The sequence below is a fragment of the Aedes aegypti genome, chromosome 1 (assembly GCF_002204515.2).
Source record: "Aedes aegypti strain LVP_AGWG chromosome 1, AaegL5.0 Primary Assembly, whole genome shotgun sequence".
NCBI classification, from domain to species: Eukaryota; Metazoa; Arthropoda; class Insecta; order Diptera; family Culicidae; genus Aedes; species Aedes aegypti.
In genome coordinates this window covers 304,567,282-304,586,059 of record NC_035107.1, presented here as the reverse complement: position 1 = coordinate 304,586,059, position 18,778 = coordinate 304,567,282, and the positions used below count along the sequence as shown (strand labels likewise).

At 39.3% G+C, this 18,778-nt stretch overlaps 1 protein-coding gene across 3 annotated transcripts in view; it reads left to right on the top strand.

Moving 5' to 3' along the window:
* The window catches only part of LOC5576110, a 58,476-nt gene that overhangs the window by 15,245 nt on the left and 24,453 nt on the right, over positions 1-18,778 (top strand). For all 3 annotated transcript variants that reach the window (XM_021838394.1, XM_021838393.1, XM_021838392.1), the window contains exons 4-5: positions 13,848-13,967; positions 14,232-14,312. In XM_021838394.1, the coding sequence (XP_021694086.1) occupies positions 13,848-13,967; positions 14,232-14,312 (201 nt within the window). The remainder of the gene's footprint in view (positions 1-13,847; positions 13,968-14,231; positions 14,313-18,778) is intronic.

The window sequence follows — 18,778 nt, the reverse complement described above, 5'->3', positions numbered from 1 at the left end:
ATTTATCAATAGAAGCTCAGAGGAATTTCTTCTCAATTTTATACTTAAAATTCTAGAGCATTCCTACGCAATTTTCACAAAGATTACTCTGAAGAAAAAAAACTCAGTATTTCTTCCAGATCACTGATTCTTTCACAGATTTCTTCAACTTCAACTTCTAGAATTCTTCCCGCATGCCCTACAGAAGTTTTTCCCCAAAGGTTTATTATAGAGTTTTCTAAAACAATCGACATTTTTACAAGAAACCCTACAATAATTCCTACGCATTTTTCATTTAAACCAGGCATTTTTATAAGGATTCTCTCAACAATTCAACCATAATTACTCTCCTGAATTTCTCAAAACTCACTTAAGCTATTATGGGATAAAATCTTTTCCAAGAATTGCTCGATGAATTGCATCTGGGATTCCTCTAGAAATTTCTCCAGCATTTCTTCAAAATATTATTACTGCGGCTCAAACACTTCACGGATATTTTTCAAATACAGTTTCCAGACCTGCATAGATTCTTGAAAATTTCATTCAAGGTTCCACACTAGCTAATACTACAGCAATTATTACAGTCATTGCTCCGACCATTGATGGATTAATATGCTTTTATTATCATAGCAATTTATCAAGAAATATATCCATCAAGAATTCGAGAGATCTTTCAGTTATCCTTGTAGGTATTCATCATTATAACTCACACAAGTTTCATCAGAAATCACACTAGGATTTTTGTTTAGAAATTCCTCGTTGATTTTTCAAAAATTTTCACAAAAAATATGATTTTTTTAAAGTTTGAGTTTCGTTTGTGGTTTTTCTTTTAAAAAACAGATTGAATACATGAAGATATATAATTTACGGCAAAACGAAAAGTTACTTGTCGTAATTTTACGAGGAAGTCTTAGAATGTGAATACCTTCCATTAAACTTACTGATGGAAAATTTCTTCCTTAGTCGGCGTTCAAAGGACGCGGCTTAAGCAGTATTCCAATCAAATTCGGTCTTCTGTCATCATTTTTTATTTGAAATATCGATTAATGCGTAAAAATATTGACCTTGTTAGGTAGAAGAGCTGGAGTTTAAATGGAAATGTGAAATGACAAAAATTTTAATTTTACAAATGTTCCAAATTCTTATTAAAATGTTCAATATAAAATACTTTGGTAATATAAAAGACACAAAATTTTGAAAATATTGAAAATCTACTAAAAAAGGATTATTTACGTAAATATAAACTACCCTGTTTGAAAAAATTCTAGGCGATATTTTGTAAACTTGGAAGCACAATAAAAATGTCCAAATATGGTACTCAACTAGACCTACTACATGCAGAAGATCATATGGAATATTCCATATCATGATTTATATTGATCGTAAAACAGTACACTAGAATTGAAATAAGATTGATTACGTTTCGCTTTTCAAGTCACTTTTAGTCACTTTTTCGAGAATAGAAAGTCACTTTTAGTGACTAAAAAGTGACTTTCTATTCTCGAAAAAGTGACTAAAAGTGACTTGAAAAGCGAAACGTAATCAATCTTATTTCAATTCTAGTGTACTGTTTTACGATCAATATAAATCATGATATGGAATATTCCATATGATCTTCTGCATGTAGTAGGTCTAGTTGAGTACCATATTTGGACATTTTTATTGTGCTTCCAAGTTTACAAGATATCGCCTAGAATTTCTCAAATTTGGTTACTAAAATAACTTTTTTCGGTACCAATTCTTGCTACCAGCCCTGTTTATACGGCTTTACGTCCCCAGTGGAACGTGGAATGTCTCTAACATAGAAGTTGACTAAGTGTAGTGAATTTTATCTATAATCCATGATAATTACTGTTACTGAATGCAATTAAGTGCAACTCTTAAAATAATCGAAATCATCAAATGATTTCCAAAATATATAATTAACTTAGTTTTCTAAAATTTAAACCAACATACAAAAAGGGTACAAACTACGTCTTTTTTGCGTTCACCCTTGGCGTGTGAAGGAAAATTGGCTCTGACTGTTTATGTATTTTCACTAGAAAATATAAAAACCAAATTTTCTTTGGTTTGATTGTGGTCCGGGTTTGATTTTAAATAATTTTCTCGGATTCGGGTCGGATCCGGGTTTGAAGAAAATAAATAAGAACCTGGTTCTGGTTTGTTACATGTGAAACCCGAACATTCCTACTAAATACGAAGAATAGTTTAAGCAAAAGGTTATATCCATTCTTAATGTATTGCTCACGACTCAATCGTGAAGTATCGCCGCTCTGTATAAGCGTGACGTAATTTATGAACGATCCCTATTGCAGATCAATAACTGTACTTTTTTGGCGTTTCTGTATAGCAAATACAATTAAACCTCGATGTTCCATTACTCGATATTGACTCATGAAACTATACAAAAAATCAAAATTATTTTATTGCATGGTTAGGGAGCATTCAAAAATAACGTTCATCATTCAGGGGAGGATGAGTCTACGAAAATGTGACAATACATGCATTAGGTACTGTGAAAATCACGACAGAGATTTGAGGGGACGGAGTGTAGAAATCCTTAAAATATGATGGACGTCATTTTTTAATCTTCCCTTACTATGATAGTCCCCTCAAACAATTTTCCAAAGCTTTTCTATTCCATATATCGATGGTGTCGACAAGTCGACGGTTCCCTTCAATATCGACCTCTGGAGGGTTAAATGTATGTTGAAAATAACGTTTTAAAACTGCTGTGCATAGTAAGGAACATAGTTGAAAAATGGTTCCTTACTATGCGCACTTAAGAAGAATAAGAAAATGAAGAGAAAATAAGTTGCACTTTACCAGTGATGATTGTTCGATAAATAAACTAGTGCCTACATACTAAAAATCTGAAATATGTTCTCTTTAATTTGCTTCAAATGACTTAAGTGATGAGGTACTTCCTTAGCATTTCTGCTAACGGGCAGTCAATTTGGACGTTTTTCAATATTTTTATAGCTATTTTATTTTTTATTAAAATAATAAACATAAATTTGTCAAGAAAATTCTTCGCGTACTTTTTTATTACTATTAACGCAATGATTGAAAAAAAAAATTAAACAAAAATTTAAATATTTTACCAGATTTTGTTAGATTTTGGTAAAAGTGCGCAGAGTTAGGACACCTCACGGTAAGTACATCATTTTGAATCGAAACAAAAAATCGAATGAAGAAAATCGATTCACTCGATTTTGAGTGCTCCTAACATCGATTCAAAAAATCGATTAATCGGAACAAAAAAATCGATTTTTGGAACATCGATTCAAAACCGCCCATCACTAGCTCAGATGGCTCCTTGAGTTTTATTTTCAAGATTTTCTCCAATGAAATCTTCAATAATTTGCTTAGCACGTCCTGTAGAGATTTCTCTCTGATTTTTACTAGGAAATTTCTCACATTTTTCTTCAAGAAATTCTCCAAGGATTACTTAGAAAATTGCTTTATATATATCTCCAGTAGGATTGAATCTATAGAATTTCTAGTAGAAGTCGCATGAAAATATGTTTAAGAACTTATCAGAGATTCATTGAGCGGCCTTCCTTAGGCTAGCAGTAACGCCTGCGGCTTCAAATGAAATCCAAGCTGTAGATGAATGGGTTCGATTCCAAGGGCATTGAATATTATCGTGCTTCACATCGCTCTTGACCAAATTCTGAGTCTCCTCTCAACATTTTAACTCATCCAGATGAAAACTGAGACTGCACAAGCGCCATATAAACTTGTATGGGAATTACTTTGGAAAAAGTAAGCAATTCATTCAATCGATTATAATGTAAGCACATGTGCTCTTGTGAGTTAGTGCTACAATGATACTGTTAGATACATTCGTCAGCTACAACTTTGCTGAAGACCGTTTTCAAATTGGAGGCCTCGGTAATTAGTTATTGATTTTTGTACGAGTTGAAAATTTTTGGCTATAATAATGGATTACCTGCTTTGCTCTTGTCCATAGTTGATCAGCAGAAGTTTTCTCGTTTCCTTTTTTATGGGGATAAGGCATTTATCTTCAAATTTCTCGTAAATGAAAGCAATAATCAAAAAAATATTTGGTAGGCGTGATATGTCATTAGCATCACGTACAACCGGTACTTAATATCTTTTTTCGAAAATAGTTCCCAATTTTGAGAAATAATTAGTTGGATACTTTTCGCCAAAATAGTTTTTCGCGTTACCTTTTAGCGTTTTTTTGCGCATAGCCACTAGCGCATGTGCGTTACTATGTGGTGAGTAGCGAACCAGGCCATGCATGTAAGCCATTGGGCTGTTCTGCAGGCAGGCACTGCCTGGACCCACCTTAGCGAGTGCGTCCGCTTTCTCATTGCCCGAAATTGAACAATGTGAATGGACCCAAACCAAGGTGATAGTATGATTCAGTAAAGCACTCAGAGTAGATCGTATTTCACGGAGGAAATACGGCAAGTGCTTTGGACTCACTGAACGTATAGCTTCAATGGAGCTTAGGCTAGCTGTGAAATTGAAAAAATCGATCTAATGCGTAATGTATAGCCGTTAATTCTACAACGTATACTAAGTAAAGGTTTTAAATCGTATGGGCGGCGCTATGACATTCATTAAATACACCGAATCCAGTGGAATCATTAGTTTTTGACCCATCAGTGTAAAACATTCTATCGCTACTAACTTTGCTTTACTTGTTTGCAAAAATTTGTGGTATGCACTCCGAGCGGAACAGATTTGAAATTTCACGCGTTTCTACCTTCATGGACAGATCAAAATTGTCAGTAGAATTGGAGAAGTCAGGGAAGCAGCTATAATTGGGAGCATTCAAACAAGGATCTCCAGACTCATGTACCCGTAGTTCAGTGTCATGAATTTTGCTTGAGAATTTCGTTCGATTAGCTTATCAAAATGTTCAATTACCATTGGGTTTAATACCTCACAGTGGATAAGGAATCGAAACGACAATTCCACGAAACGATCTGATAACTTCTAAACTCATCGTATGAGTCGAGTTCATGCAGCCTAATGCGATCCGAAGACAGCGATACTGGATACGCTGGAGCTTCAGGATGTGTGTTTTCGAGGCGGATTGAAAACAAAAACTACCGTATCCGAGGACCGACAGAATCGTTGTTCGATACAGCTTGATTAGATCTTCCGGGTGGGCTCCCCACGATGTACAGATACTGCATTCCCCAGGTGCATTTAACGTCGAAAGAGACCCCTAGATACATATGCGAAAGACACTGAATTAGTTCCAAACCCATAATTTGAAGCACTACTTCTTAGAAAAGACAACCAACTCAGTTTTATCCGGAAATTCGATACCCAGCTTTAAAGCCTAAGTAGACACATTATCTAAGGTATCTTGCAATGGTCCTTGCAGATCAACCGCCCCTAGTCCTCTTACAGAAACAACGGCATCATCCGAAAACTGTCCTTCCACGAGATACTCATGTAAGTCCATGACATAAAAATTGTGACCCCTTCGTAAACATGAGCCCAGTGGGAGACCCAAGTAACTAATTCGTATAGTTATTGAGGTAGGGAGACTTACGGCTTCGGCACCATTCGACTATTATCGGCAACCAAATTTCAAACGCCAAATACACAGTATTTTTTATCAAAACACATCAGTGGAAACATTCAGATGATTCTTTGTTCTGCCCGCTTCCCGCTGGCGAGATTTCCGAGACTAAACAAAAGATATCGCCGGAGATGCCATCAATTCAAATGAGCACGCCTCAAAATGCGACTGATTTGGAGCTGCCGAAGAGATTCACCAGCAGTTGTTATGGAAAAGTTGCCGAAGAGAATGAGGCTGCCGACAATAGTCACACTGACAAGGGATGTTCGCAGCGTTGTCAAAACGTTTCCAAAAGCATTTTTACAAGTCTGTCGGTGTGAATCGATAGAGGATTGAGCAACGCATAAATGTAAATAGATAAACACGGAATTAATCTGCTGATGTCCGAGAAAATTACGAAAGAAGCACGGCATCGGCTTAAGCTGCCGAGAATACGTAAGTTCCCCTACCGTGAGAAAAGCTCATACGTTTCTCAGACAACAAGTTGTACAAGTAGTTGTTTGATAATGGTGAAATTCCACAATCATGCACACTTTATTTTACCGAACTCAGCAAAATTAATCGCCGAGAACCCAACAACTGAGAATTCGGTACTTTTTAATACCAAATCTCGGTACTTATTTTACCGAGATTTCGGTAATAATTTTGGCGGTGATCAAGGCGAACGCTGCCGAGATTCGGTAAACGTTTATCGAGATCTCGGTAAAATTTTGCTGAGATTCGCCACTTAATTACCGAGATATCAGCCATTGGGTTCTCGGCGAATCGGTTTACCGAAGTCGATTTTCGAATTTAAGTGTGTGCAGTTTGTCTGAAAGGACATCTGTATATACTGAATCAGAAGCTTCCTTAAGGTAAAGATGAATCGAAGCCAAACCTCAAATTTTAAAGAGCACAATTCTGGAGAATCAAACATTCGTTCAAGCTGAATGATTTATATTCACCTTAATGTCCAAAAACACTGATCCCATTTGCTCCTTTTGAGCATAGGCAAATTGAATTTCTGTCGAAAGCAGCGCAGTTCATTTGCCTCTGCAAAATCTCTGAAGTTTCCATATTCTTTACGGAATTCCTTCGATTTTTTTTCGAAATATACCTATTTATATTTTAAACGCGATTGATTTATATTGAGTTCAATGTCGAAGCGTGAGTATCAAATCACTTATATAATTTAAACATATTGTTATAGACGCATCATGCGTTATCATGTTTGTTATAGTTTTTATTGACTTAAATCACTTTCGTAGATGAATTTTCCTATAAATTATGTGTTGCGATCGTAGTAGCACAGTAATACGCGTCGCTATGTGTTTGTTATTAATTGCTAAGGTAGAATAAAATTGTCATTCCACTGCTAGTAATCAGTCAAGCTAGACGTTTTATTTGATTGCTCTGCAATAGGTTATCGGCCCAGCAAGAGGACCATAACCGGAAGAAGTCTGGAAGACATTTAAATTCAAGAAACCTCAAGCAGTTTAATTTGAGTTCAAAATGCCGCTGAATCACCTCAATAACGGAAGTGGCGAAAACGGAAGGACCGCAGCCGAAGCAAGAAGCGTTCGAGTTGGTGGAGGTTCCGTGGTGTTACTGGCCATCGAGAGGCTGCGCGGTAGGGAGAACTACACGACGTGGGCGTTTGCGATGCGGATGATACTCATCCGAGAAGGATGCTGGGAAGCCGTGAGTGCCGAAACGGCCGAAGCTCAAGCGTTAGTGCCGGAGGATCAGAAGCAGAGGGCGTTGGCAACCATCTGTTTGAGCCTGGAGAACTATAATTACAGTTTGGTTCTGGATGCGACCGATGCGCGAGCGGCCTGGAGGAAGCTCGAATCTGCGTTTCAAGACAGCGGCCTGAATCGAAAAATTGGGTTGCTAAGGAAGTTTATTTCGATACGTCTCATCAACAGTCCAAGTGTCGAAGCCTACGTGGATGAGCTGATGAGTACCTGTCACAAGTTGGCCTCGGTAGGTTTCAAAGTGGACGATTCCTGGCTGGCTGCCATGTTGCTAATGGGGTTACCGGAGCATTACGAGCCTATGGTAATGGGCCTCGAGGCGTCTGGTATCGCGCTGACGGCGGATGCAGTCAATTCGAAGATTTTGCAAGGTGTCAAGATCGAGCGAGGGCCGACCAGCTGCAACAGTGAAGGAGCTCTATATAGCAAGCAGGGTTCCAGAAGAGGCAAGGCCACGCCGGAAAAATCGAAGAGCGACGAGAAAACCTGTTTCAACTGTGGGAAGCCAGGTCATTCTGCTGCCAAGTGCCCGGAGAAGCAACAGCAGTCGAAAATGAGCAAGCATAACGGTCTTTGTTCCATTTTTGCCATGGGCGACGTGAACGCTGGTGAATGGTATTTCGATTCGGGTGCCACTTGTCACATGGCACGGTCGGATCAAGAATTCACCAATGAAGCGAAGGTGTGTCACAACGTTGGGACGGCGAACAATACCAGCATGCAAGCCGTTGCCAAGGGTTCCGTCGCAATGGATAGCAGCAATGGTCGAATCGATGTCAGCGGAGTTCTGAAAATCTCGCCACAAATTTGCTCTCGGTGAGTGCTATCTGTAAGGAAGGGAAAACCGTTATTTTCACCAAAGATAAATGTGAGGCTCTGAACCAAAATGGTGATCTGGTCGTCAGCGGAGTCGAGGAAGGAGGTTTGTACAGAGTCAACCGTCCGGAGAAATCGTTCTTGGCGGGCGGAATTGAGCTCTGGCATCGACGTCTTGGTCATCTGTAGATGACACGAAGGTGGTCTGAAGAAGCTGAAACGGATCGCAAACGGAGTCGATTTTCAAGATGCATCGTTGGCTGGTTGTGTTGCCTGTCTCGAAGGCAAACAAGCAAGGCGTCCGTTCACAAGTAGTGCGTCCAAATCGGAAGAACTGTACATTCCGACCTCTGTGGACCAGTGGACAGGAGGTTTCGTCGCTAGGTGGAAGTCGCTATTTTATGACATTTTTGGACGATGCGAGCAAGCGTGTAACGGTATATTTCTTGAAGAACAAGAGTCAAGCCCTTGAAGCGTTCAAGTCGTTCAAGGCAAAAGCGGAGAGGTAAACGAGTAGGAAGCTGAAAATCCTGCGTACAGACAATGGAAAAGAATACGTGAATGCAGATTTCCGAAAGGTGTTGCAGCAAGACGGTATAAAGCATCAAACAACGTGTCCTTATACGCCTGAGCAGAACAGGGCAGCAGAGCGAATGAATCGCACGCTGGTTGAAAAAGCGCGGTGCATGCTCAACGATGCAAAACTAGGTAAGGAGTTTTGGGCAGAGGCTATTTCGACCGCAGCGCATGTGGTGAACCGTGACCTACACGAACACTGGAAGACAAAACGCCGGAAGAAGCATGGACCGGCAAGAAGCCGAATCTGAGGCATCTCAAGATTTTTGGTTCAAGCGTGACCAAAGGCGAAAAGGAAGAAGTTTGACCCCAAATCCAAAAAAGGTATTTTTGTCGGCTACTGTGAAGATACGAAGGGTTATCCAGTGTGTGATCCGGTGAATGACCGTTTCAACGTCAGCCGAGATGTCGTGATACTGCAAGAAGGTGGAGCCCTCCATGTACCACAAAAATGAACGGAAAAGGTTGAGTTCATGGAGCTTTGGAACGAGTACATCGAACATCCCGGTGCTGCAGCACTTCCTGAAATCGATCGACCGATGGAAACCGTTGTGTCGGATGCAGCCCAGCCTGCCGATGTTATCGATCAACCGATTGGAATTCTTGCCATAGCGGAACACTGGGAGAAGCTATCGCAGACGACAGTGATAAAGAAGAGTTCGAGGATGCCTGTGCCGACATTGCGCTCCCACCGCAACTAATTAGACCAGCTGATGAGCAAGGGTTTAGGCGCAGCGGTCGGGAGCGCCGCTACCCAGGCAAGTACGAAGATTTTATAAGTTATAGTTCATTTTCTGGCGAGGTCCATTCCTCTCAGTTATCAAGGAATTCGATGCGCGATGATGATCCGGCGAGTTACGACGAAGTTCTGCGGCGACCGGATCGAGAATTTTGGATGGCGGCGATGCAAGAGGAAATCGCCTCCCTCGCCGAGAACAGCACATGGGTGCTAGCGGATTTGCGAGAAGGAAGAAAAGCGATTCGGAACAAGTGGGTATTCAGGACGAAGAGAGGTCCCGACGGAAGTATCCAGAGGTACAAGGCCCGCCTCGTCAACGACCCGGTCTGGATTACAACGAAGTGTACTCACCGGTCGTGCGGTACGCGACCGTCCGATATTTGATGGCTCTGGCGGTGCGTTACAATTTGGATATCGACCAAATGGACGCTGTAACAGCGTTTTTGCAAGGCGAGCTGAAAGATGAAGACATCTACATGTTGCAACCGGAAGGGTTCGTTGCGTCGAACGGAAAAGTCTGCAAATTGAAGAAGGCCCTCTACGGCCTTAAGCAGTCCAGTCGCGTGTGGAACGCGCAGTTGGATGCGGTGTTGCAGGAATTTGGATTGAAGCGATCGAGCGTGGATCCTTGTCTATACTGGTCGATGCGTGGGAACAAAATGATGTTTGTGACCATCTACGTCGACGATCTCCTATTTTTCACAAATGACCGGATTATGAAGAAGAAGTTGAAGGCTCATCTGTAGAAACGGTTCAAAATGAAGGACCTAGGAGAAGCGCAGCATTGTCTCGGCATCCGGATCACTAGGAAGCGTGTGGTTGGACCAGCAAGCCTACATCGAAGACATCATCGATCGTTTTGGTATGGCCGATGCCCACCCGGTTGCAACACCAGCGGATCCGAGCGTCAAGTTAGATAAATCGATGGCGCCGAAGACAAAATCTGAAATTGAAGAAATGAAGTTAGTTCCGTTTAAGGAAGCGGTAGGGTGCTTGTCTTTTGCAGCTCAAGTCACTCGGCCGGATATCGCTTTTGTCGTCAACGTTGTGAGCCAGTACAGTGCCAACCCTGGTCGTCCTCACTGGGAAGCGGTGAAGAGGATAATTCGGTACCTGAAAGGTACTACCACGAAGAAACTGGAGTATTCGGCAAGCGCTCCAGCGGAAATTGTTGGATACAGCGATGCTGATTGGGGAGGAGATGTGGATGATCGGAAATCCATGACCGGCTACGTGTTCCTTATGCAAGGCGGTGCTATCTCGTGGAACGTCAAGAAGCAACCCACCGTTGCTCTCTCATCATGTGAAGCGGAGTATATGGCCATGTCGTGCACTATTCAGGAAGCTATGTGGTGGAGAAACCTTCAGTCGCAGTTTTTCGAAGCAAGACCGATTTCCGTGCGATGCGATAATCAATCGGCGATCAGCATTGCCAACAATGGAGCGTACAACCCAAGGACAAAGCACGTCAGCATACGGTATCACTTCGTTCACGACAGTCTACATCAAGGCATCGTGAAGCTCAATTACATTTCTACAACGGAATAAGCAGCTGACGGATTCACCAAACCGATGACCGTACAGAAGCAGCAGAAGTTCCGGAAGTTAACAGGCGTCGCGGATGCTTTGATTAATAAAATCTAGTGCACGTTCTCTATCAACATTCTCCAATCCAATTCCAACTCCAATGATGCCAAACAGTAGTTTGATTGTAGATTTCCATATTTTGCATACTTTTATCGAAGTTACCCTTAAACCAAAAATCAATTTTCAATCATACATATTATAGGTGAATTCATACCGTTATGCAATATTTTAAGTGCAATCGATAACTAAGATAACAAGTACTTGGTTCAAATATATAAAATAAAAATCTTGCTTACGAAATGCAGAAATATTCAGATTTTCCTCCAAAAATCTATTAATTTACCACGTTTTATGGTACGTAGTAAAACATTAATTTCTGTCGACTTGTATCCTTAATCCACGACTGATTAGTTCTCTGAAAACGTTTATTGCAAGCTATTCTCAAGTGCTCAATCACCGATCGCATAGCATTTCATCGAAAGTGTTGACCAACGCACAATGGTCCGAAGGCGCCCAAAACCTCAAAAATCAAAGTTGTTTTATCCGAACAGTTATATTTTTCCCGACTTTCTAAACACTTCTGTGGTTCAAATCCAAAGATTGAAGCAGATTCGTTGGGTTTTGAATTTTATACAGCTCCTTGAGTGGATCGTGGACATGATTTTTCAAGAAAATGAATATTTGCAATCCATGTTTCACAAGCTATTTATGAATTTAAAAAGAGCTCAAACCGCAATGGTATCTTCAGAGAAGTTGTTTGTATATACATAAAGTACACCTGAGTTGAATAAAAATTTTCATAAAATTCATACAAAGCGAATTAAAGTTAAAATTGTTCAAAAATCATATTATTTTTTAGAAAAGTGCCCTGAAACATTAGTAGCCCGTGAATGCCCGCGATGAAAATAAGTTCATTCGAAAGCTAAAAACAAGAGCTTTCAAGTAGGGTACAAATTATTTTGCGAAAACTTGCGATAGACCACTTTCAACGCGTTTGAAGGTATACGGAGTGCAATTCTAATTAAATAATAATAATCCTGTGATACGCTAGTACTTGCATTGCAATCGCAGTAGCCATGAATTGCATACCGAGAAGAAACGAAAAACTCGCTGCTATCTTCTTCATTTTTCTGGCGTTACGTCCCAACTGGGACAAAGCCTGTTTCTAAGCAGGCAGGTGTTCTTATGAGCGCTTCCGCAGTTATTAACTGAGGACTTTCTTTGCCGATTGACCATTATTACATGTGTATATCGTGTGGCAGGTACGATGATATTTTATGCTCCGGCAAGTCGAGAAAATTTACTTTACCAAAAGACCCTCGACTAGTGGGATTCAAACCCTCGATTCTGAGGTTGGTCTAGCTGAATAGCTGCGCGTTTACCGCTAGGACTCTGGGACCCTACGTGTACAATATTTTAGTATTATACTTTAATTAAATATTGTCCACACCTATATTTGATATTATTAGGATATTGAAATACTTTGAATTCAAATTTGAACTGTCGCTAAATAATAAAACACAAACGTGGGCTTCGTAGCCGCGGCATTTAGCCGCATCGTGCAAAGGAGTGTGGGTTCGATTCCCGCTGCAGGCCGGAAAACTTTTCGTGAGGAATGTTCTCCAACTGTACCATTGGGCGTTGCATGCTAGTCCGTTGTCTAGTGTGGTGCTTCCTTCAAAGGGCAAAATGCCCACTGAAAGCATTAGTGTGTCGGTGCCTTATAAAAAAAATCTCGGCTCATTTAAATGGTTGAACGAAACTATTTCCTTCGACGTGCAATCTCCAGGTAAAATGAAACAAATTGGAAAAATCATTCCCTACGTGGATTTGCTTTTGCTTTTAAAACAAGTATGATAACAGACTGAAGCTATAGACATGACAATCATTCTGAAACTGATTAAATGGATGATACTTGCATCAAGGCAAGGATAGATTTGAGATATTTATGGACAAATGTGCATGAAATTTTTTTTTTTTTTTCAGACTTCAGATGAATTTCAACATATATTTTTGAGTGACTTTTTCAATCACAAGTTCATTGTAGTGATTTATTTTACAAATCTGAAAAATTGGCGTAATAAATAAATAAGGTGGACATTTAGACGATCATATTTACTTATGTTGGTTTTTGTGTAGAGCTTCCATATATTTGGATGAAAAGTTTATATTTTTTTTGTCAAAAAATTCACTTTAGTCTAGTTGTTTTTACTATTGGAGTTGTGCCCGGAAAAATTACTCAAAAACATATTTTGAAATTCAAGTAATGCCTGGCATGCTGTGAAAAATTCATATCAATCCGTCAATAAATAACTGAGAAATAGCCTGTCCAAGTTGACCATTTTGTATAAAAGATTGAAAAACATGAAAATGTATTGTCCAAACCTGAATATTCTTATCATTAGTCCAAAACAAGGAAAAAATTGAAAACAAAAGTCCGTAATAGTTAAATATGGCATTACATATCTCAAATATATGATTTCAGCTATATAAAAGAGAGTTTGAGGTTTTGTCCGACATTTGTTCTAGATCGAACCACTGTGCAACGGCTCGAGCACCACTCCTCTCCCTATCTTATCAGCGTTTGAGCTTTTTGAGGGATTGGCGATGCACTTTTCCCCACCCAACCAACTGGTTCGAACAAGACTCAGTATCAGGTTGAGCAAATTACACGGTTCATCGATTCGCAAAGTTGGCAAATGGTTGGTGGTGGTCCCGTCTGATAAGCAAACTCGGCGCTTTCAAACCATTCCCCATCCGTCCGTGGGTTATCAGTAAATTTCAATTCCCGCGCTGTTGGCTAATCTATTTCGGATTTGTTTTCGTTTTTCCGTTGGTACAGGACGGACAGCTTGTCTCGAATCGGGGCGGCAAGAACATGCGGCACATCCGGGGCGATAAGATCGTGTGGATCGGCGGTGGCGAACCAGGATGCAACAACATCGGATATCTGATCAATCGGGTGAGTTTATAAGGTGAAGATAAATCATAGCCTTACCTCACTAGAGCACAGATCTGAAAAACCAGACAACAGTTGCTCAGTTACTGAGCACGCTTCAAGGTCTTCTCTTGAATGGATATCTGGTTCTCCAGATTTGTGCTCTTGAAAATTTGAGGTATGGCTTCGATTCATCCTAACCTTAAGGCTAGAATCAACCTCACATTTGGGAACCCCTGCTAATAATCGATTTCGACTGTCTTTCTCCCTCTCTATGTCCCAAAACAGGTCGATGCCATCATCACGAACTGTAAACGAATGATCAACAACGGCAAGCTTGGCCGGTACAACATCCGAGAGCGGACAAAGGTAGGAATCCACTGTATGACATTGCTGCACCCATCCCATCGATATCGGTGTGCAAAAATCCTAAATTCTTATCTTTATGGCGTTCGTGGTTTATGCCACGCATGAGCGATCGCTGCCATTTTTTTATTTCGTTCCAATCGCCAACCAATCAGCTATTTATATATACACACGAGCTCGTGCAATCAAAATGCAATAATTGATGGCATCGATTGATGGTGATTTCGGTTTGGAACGGTATTCGGGGGCTTTCGATCATAAGTATTGATAAATACTCATTTAAAGTTACCGTAATCCGGGGTAACATTGATCAGTTTTTAGGATATTTCTTAAATATTTAATTCAAAAATGCAAATGTTCTGAGTTTTATATTTTTAAAACAAGCACTGCCACCCATAGCTCGTGACTACATACTGTATTTTGTTTTTTGAAAGATTTAAGCATGTTTACAAAAATGTTTTATGTGATTTTTTCATTTAGCTGATAACATTGATCATCCATGTAAACAACGTTCGGTAATATTGAAAATTCCGTTACTTACTTAAATCATGGCCCCTGAAGCCGAATATGATGTCCAAACGCTTACATCTCATTTACTTTTTGAGTTAATTTGAAATTAAAAACACCTCAAACTGCGAAATACGCCTAAAGGTAGGCAATTTCCGAAGGGAATTTAACATTCTTAACAGTAATTCGTTAATGTTGCCTAATTGAACATACTTATAAAAATTTTGACAGCGGAATCGTTTTGGGCGATGCCATTTTTAGTGAGAACCGGATTTTCCTTGCTCATATGGCTTGCAGAACCTATGTGAGACATGAATCTTCGGTAGTGTCATCCTTAACCATTGAAATCATTGTTTCGCAAACTTGACAAATTTACGCATAAAGTTAACGCAATTTTTGCAAAAATCTCAATTTTTATAAGAAAGAGAAGCAAAATTCATGCTTTGGAAATGTTTCATCAATAAATGATGATACCAACTTTTTACGAGATGAGTCATTCCGATCAATGTTACCCCGCTGATCAATGATACCCCGGATTACGGTACTCATCTTCTCTTCAAATACGTGATTATAACAATGTTCCCTCGCAGTCTGCAATTCCCATATCTACTTCGTACTAGTTTGGTCATTTACGAATGAGTCACACTGTCTCTCTGTGCGGTTTTGTGTAGTTCCAAGTATGAAATGTGTTTTCCAGTCGATCTGGATTGGTACAGCTCTGCAATAGCACGTAGTACTGTTATTGATTCGAGGAACAGCAAAGTGGGAGGTCGTCAACAGTGCAAATTGAAGATTGTTTTATAATGCAAAATTGATACTGTTGATTACAGTGAGATTATGTTAGGCTGGTTACTGTTGAAAATCTTGTGGCAATCTTTTTCTAAACGCCTTCACTAGCTTTGATAATGTTCTCGCAAGATATTTTTTCAGAATGATTCAGAATTGGTTGGTTATTAAATTCACATCCACTTGAAAATCATTGCTCACAGAAGTCGTGGATCACGGTAGGGTATATACGTGAGAGCGGTTGCGTTTTAAAATTGTCATGTTTTCTCTTGAATCCACTTTGTTTTACAATTCTACAAGGTGGGCTTCCAGAGTTCTGAGCGAGAAACTTCCGAGCTTCTGAACGAGAAGCAGCTTCTAAGATTGTGAGCTTCTGAGCGAAAAGAGTTTATGCTTCTAAGCCAGAAACTTCTAAGCTTTCATGCTTTAGAGTGGGAAGCTAAGCAAAAAGTTTAGAAACATCTGAGAAAAAAGCTTAGAAACATCTGAGTAAAAAGCTTCTAAGCTTCTGAAAGATAAGCTTTTAAGCTTCTGAATGATAAGCTTTTGAGCTTCTGGAAGAAAGTTTCTAAGCTTTTGAAACAGAAGTTTAGAAGCTTCTGAATAAGGAGCGCTTCTTAAAAAGAAGATAAGCTTCTAAAAAAGAAGCTAAATTTCTAAGCTTCTGAAAGATAAGCTTTTAAGTTTTTGCAAGAGAAGCTTCTAAGCTTTTGAAGGAAAGTTTCTAAGCTTTTAAAACAGAAGCTGAAAGAGAAGCTTCTAAGCTTCTAAAAAAGAAACCTCTAAAAATAAGCTTTTGAAAAAAAAAACTCCTGAAAAAGAAGCTTTTGAATGAGAAGCATCTAAAAAAACTTTTAAAAGGTTCACACTTAGATTAAAGTACTGGGGTCGGTAAAATTTTACTGGGTTTTGGAACTACTGAAAAATTCATTAAAATGAAAACTGTCGCCACGCGTAATTGAAAAGCAAATTTCACCATGTTTTATTTTTTATCGACATATGATATAAAAAGAAAGCTCTCTGAAAAATTTCAGTAAAAAATCTGTTTTTCGATTTCTGACATTTTTTTTTAGTTTACTGACTTTTTCGGTAGTTCCAAAACTCAGTTATTTTTACCGAACAGATTGAGTGTGTAAGCTTATAAGTTTTTGAAAGAAAAGCTCCTAAGCTCTCAACACAAAAAGAAGAAAGAGAAGCTTCTAAAAAGAAGCTTTTAAAAGATAAGCATCTTAAAACGAAACTTTTGAAAGAAAAGCTTGTAAGCTTCTGGAAGAGCAGCTTTTAAGCTTCTGAAAGATAAGCTTTTAAGCTTATGAAAGAAAGTTTGTAAGATTTTGAAACATTCTTCCATAAGCTTAAAAGCTTATTTTTCAGAACCTTAAAAGCTGCTCTTTCAGAAGCTTAGAAGCTTCTCTTTCAGAAGCTTAGAAGCTTCTTTTTCAGAAGCTTAGACGCTTCTCTTTCATAAGTTTCGTTTTTAGAGCTTCTCTTTCAAAAGCTTCTTTTTTAGATGCTTCTTTTTCAAAAGCTTCTTTTTAGAAGCTTCTGTTTCAAAGAAAAGCTGAAAGAAAAGCTTCTAAGCTTCTGAAAAAGAAGCTTCCAAGCTTCAGAAAGAGAAGCTTCTTGACTCCCGCTAGGCCGAAGGCCATTTGGCTAAAGGCCATTAGGCTGAAAGGGTCATTAGGCCGGAAATGGCCAATAGTTCTAATGAACCGTAAGGTCGAATGGGTAATTAACAGGGTTAGGCGAGGATCACCTAGAAGCCGCCGAATGAACTTCCAGGTCAAATGGATTGTTAGTTATTAGTTCAGGATAATTTGCATTACCTAGAAGCCCACAATAACCGCTGTGAAATATAACTAAAAAGAACAGCCTTTGATTGAAAGAAGGAAAAAACAACGATGAATGTGTTAGCCTATTGAAATAGTAGTAAATGATCAAATGTTATTTCGGCCTAACGGCATTCGGCCTAACAACCTGCACCTCATTTCTCCAAATATTTTAAGAACGTTCATCTCGTGTTTCTCCGAGGATTTCTTCAGCTGCTCATTCAACAATCCTCCTCGTTAACTTCTCAAATTGTATTTAGAAATGTATTTAGGAATGTCTCTAGAAAATATACTTGTCATAATTCCAAAAGTTTTTTGTATTTCCTTACAAACTTTGCTTGGGATTTCTTTGGAAATTTCTCCAAGGTGATCTTATTCTTGGGATTATTTCCTCTAAAGTTGGCTCCAGAAACAAGTTGACAGTTCCTTTAAGTGATTTCTTCAGCAAATAATTCAAAAATCATTTTCCCATAAAATTTTCATATTTATTCAGGAATTTACCCAAACATTTCTGCAAAAACTTTCAACGTTTGAAGATTTTTGAGGAATTTAGCTCAAAAATTATCTAAAGAATATATCAGCAGTTAATCGCAATAATAATTAAGACATACAAAAGTGTGGCCTCAATATTCTGCACAAATTCTCCCAAAAGTCCTGTTTAATTTCTTCTGTAAATTCCATCAGAATAATGCTTCTTGAGAAATGCCTCCAGAAAGTCTCCTAGCAATTTGTCGATACACTTATATATCTAATTTCTGTCACTTCATAAAAAAAATTCTATCAAGGATACAGAAACCGAGAAAAGGCGATCGTCTGGCTTATGAAGCATCGTTTACGAATCCTACTCGCGAACAGGCTTGGTGTGAGTAAGTTCGCCTGCTCGGGAGAACATAGCAAATGAAATAGCAAAAAGCTAGCAAACATTTACTCGCGAGTAATCGAACCAGGTGTGATTTATCATGGTTTTGACAGAAAATCATCAAAACGACCGTAAACTACCAGTTTGTAGTAGAAAACCCTTAAAAACCAAAAATCTCGGAGGAAAAATAGCTTTTTTTCCAAAACCGCAATCGACTCTGAATAGCTCGAAACACGCTCGCGAATCACTTTAGCCTTGTTTACTCGCGAGTAAATCGGCACTCTGATGCTCACGAACATTTCGTTTTGTTTTTGTTCCGGTTCAGCAGACTTGCTGGCCACTTTCCATCACTGGTAGGAGCTTTTGGCAAACTTAGGCAAGAAGTGCTCATAAGAACACTAAGCTGAGTAGCCGGCTCTGTCCCAGTGGGGACGTCAATGCCAAGAAGAAGAGGAGCTCTTTGAAGACCGCTATTCTCTAGGAAATTA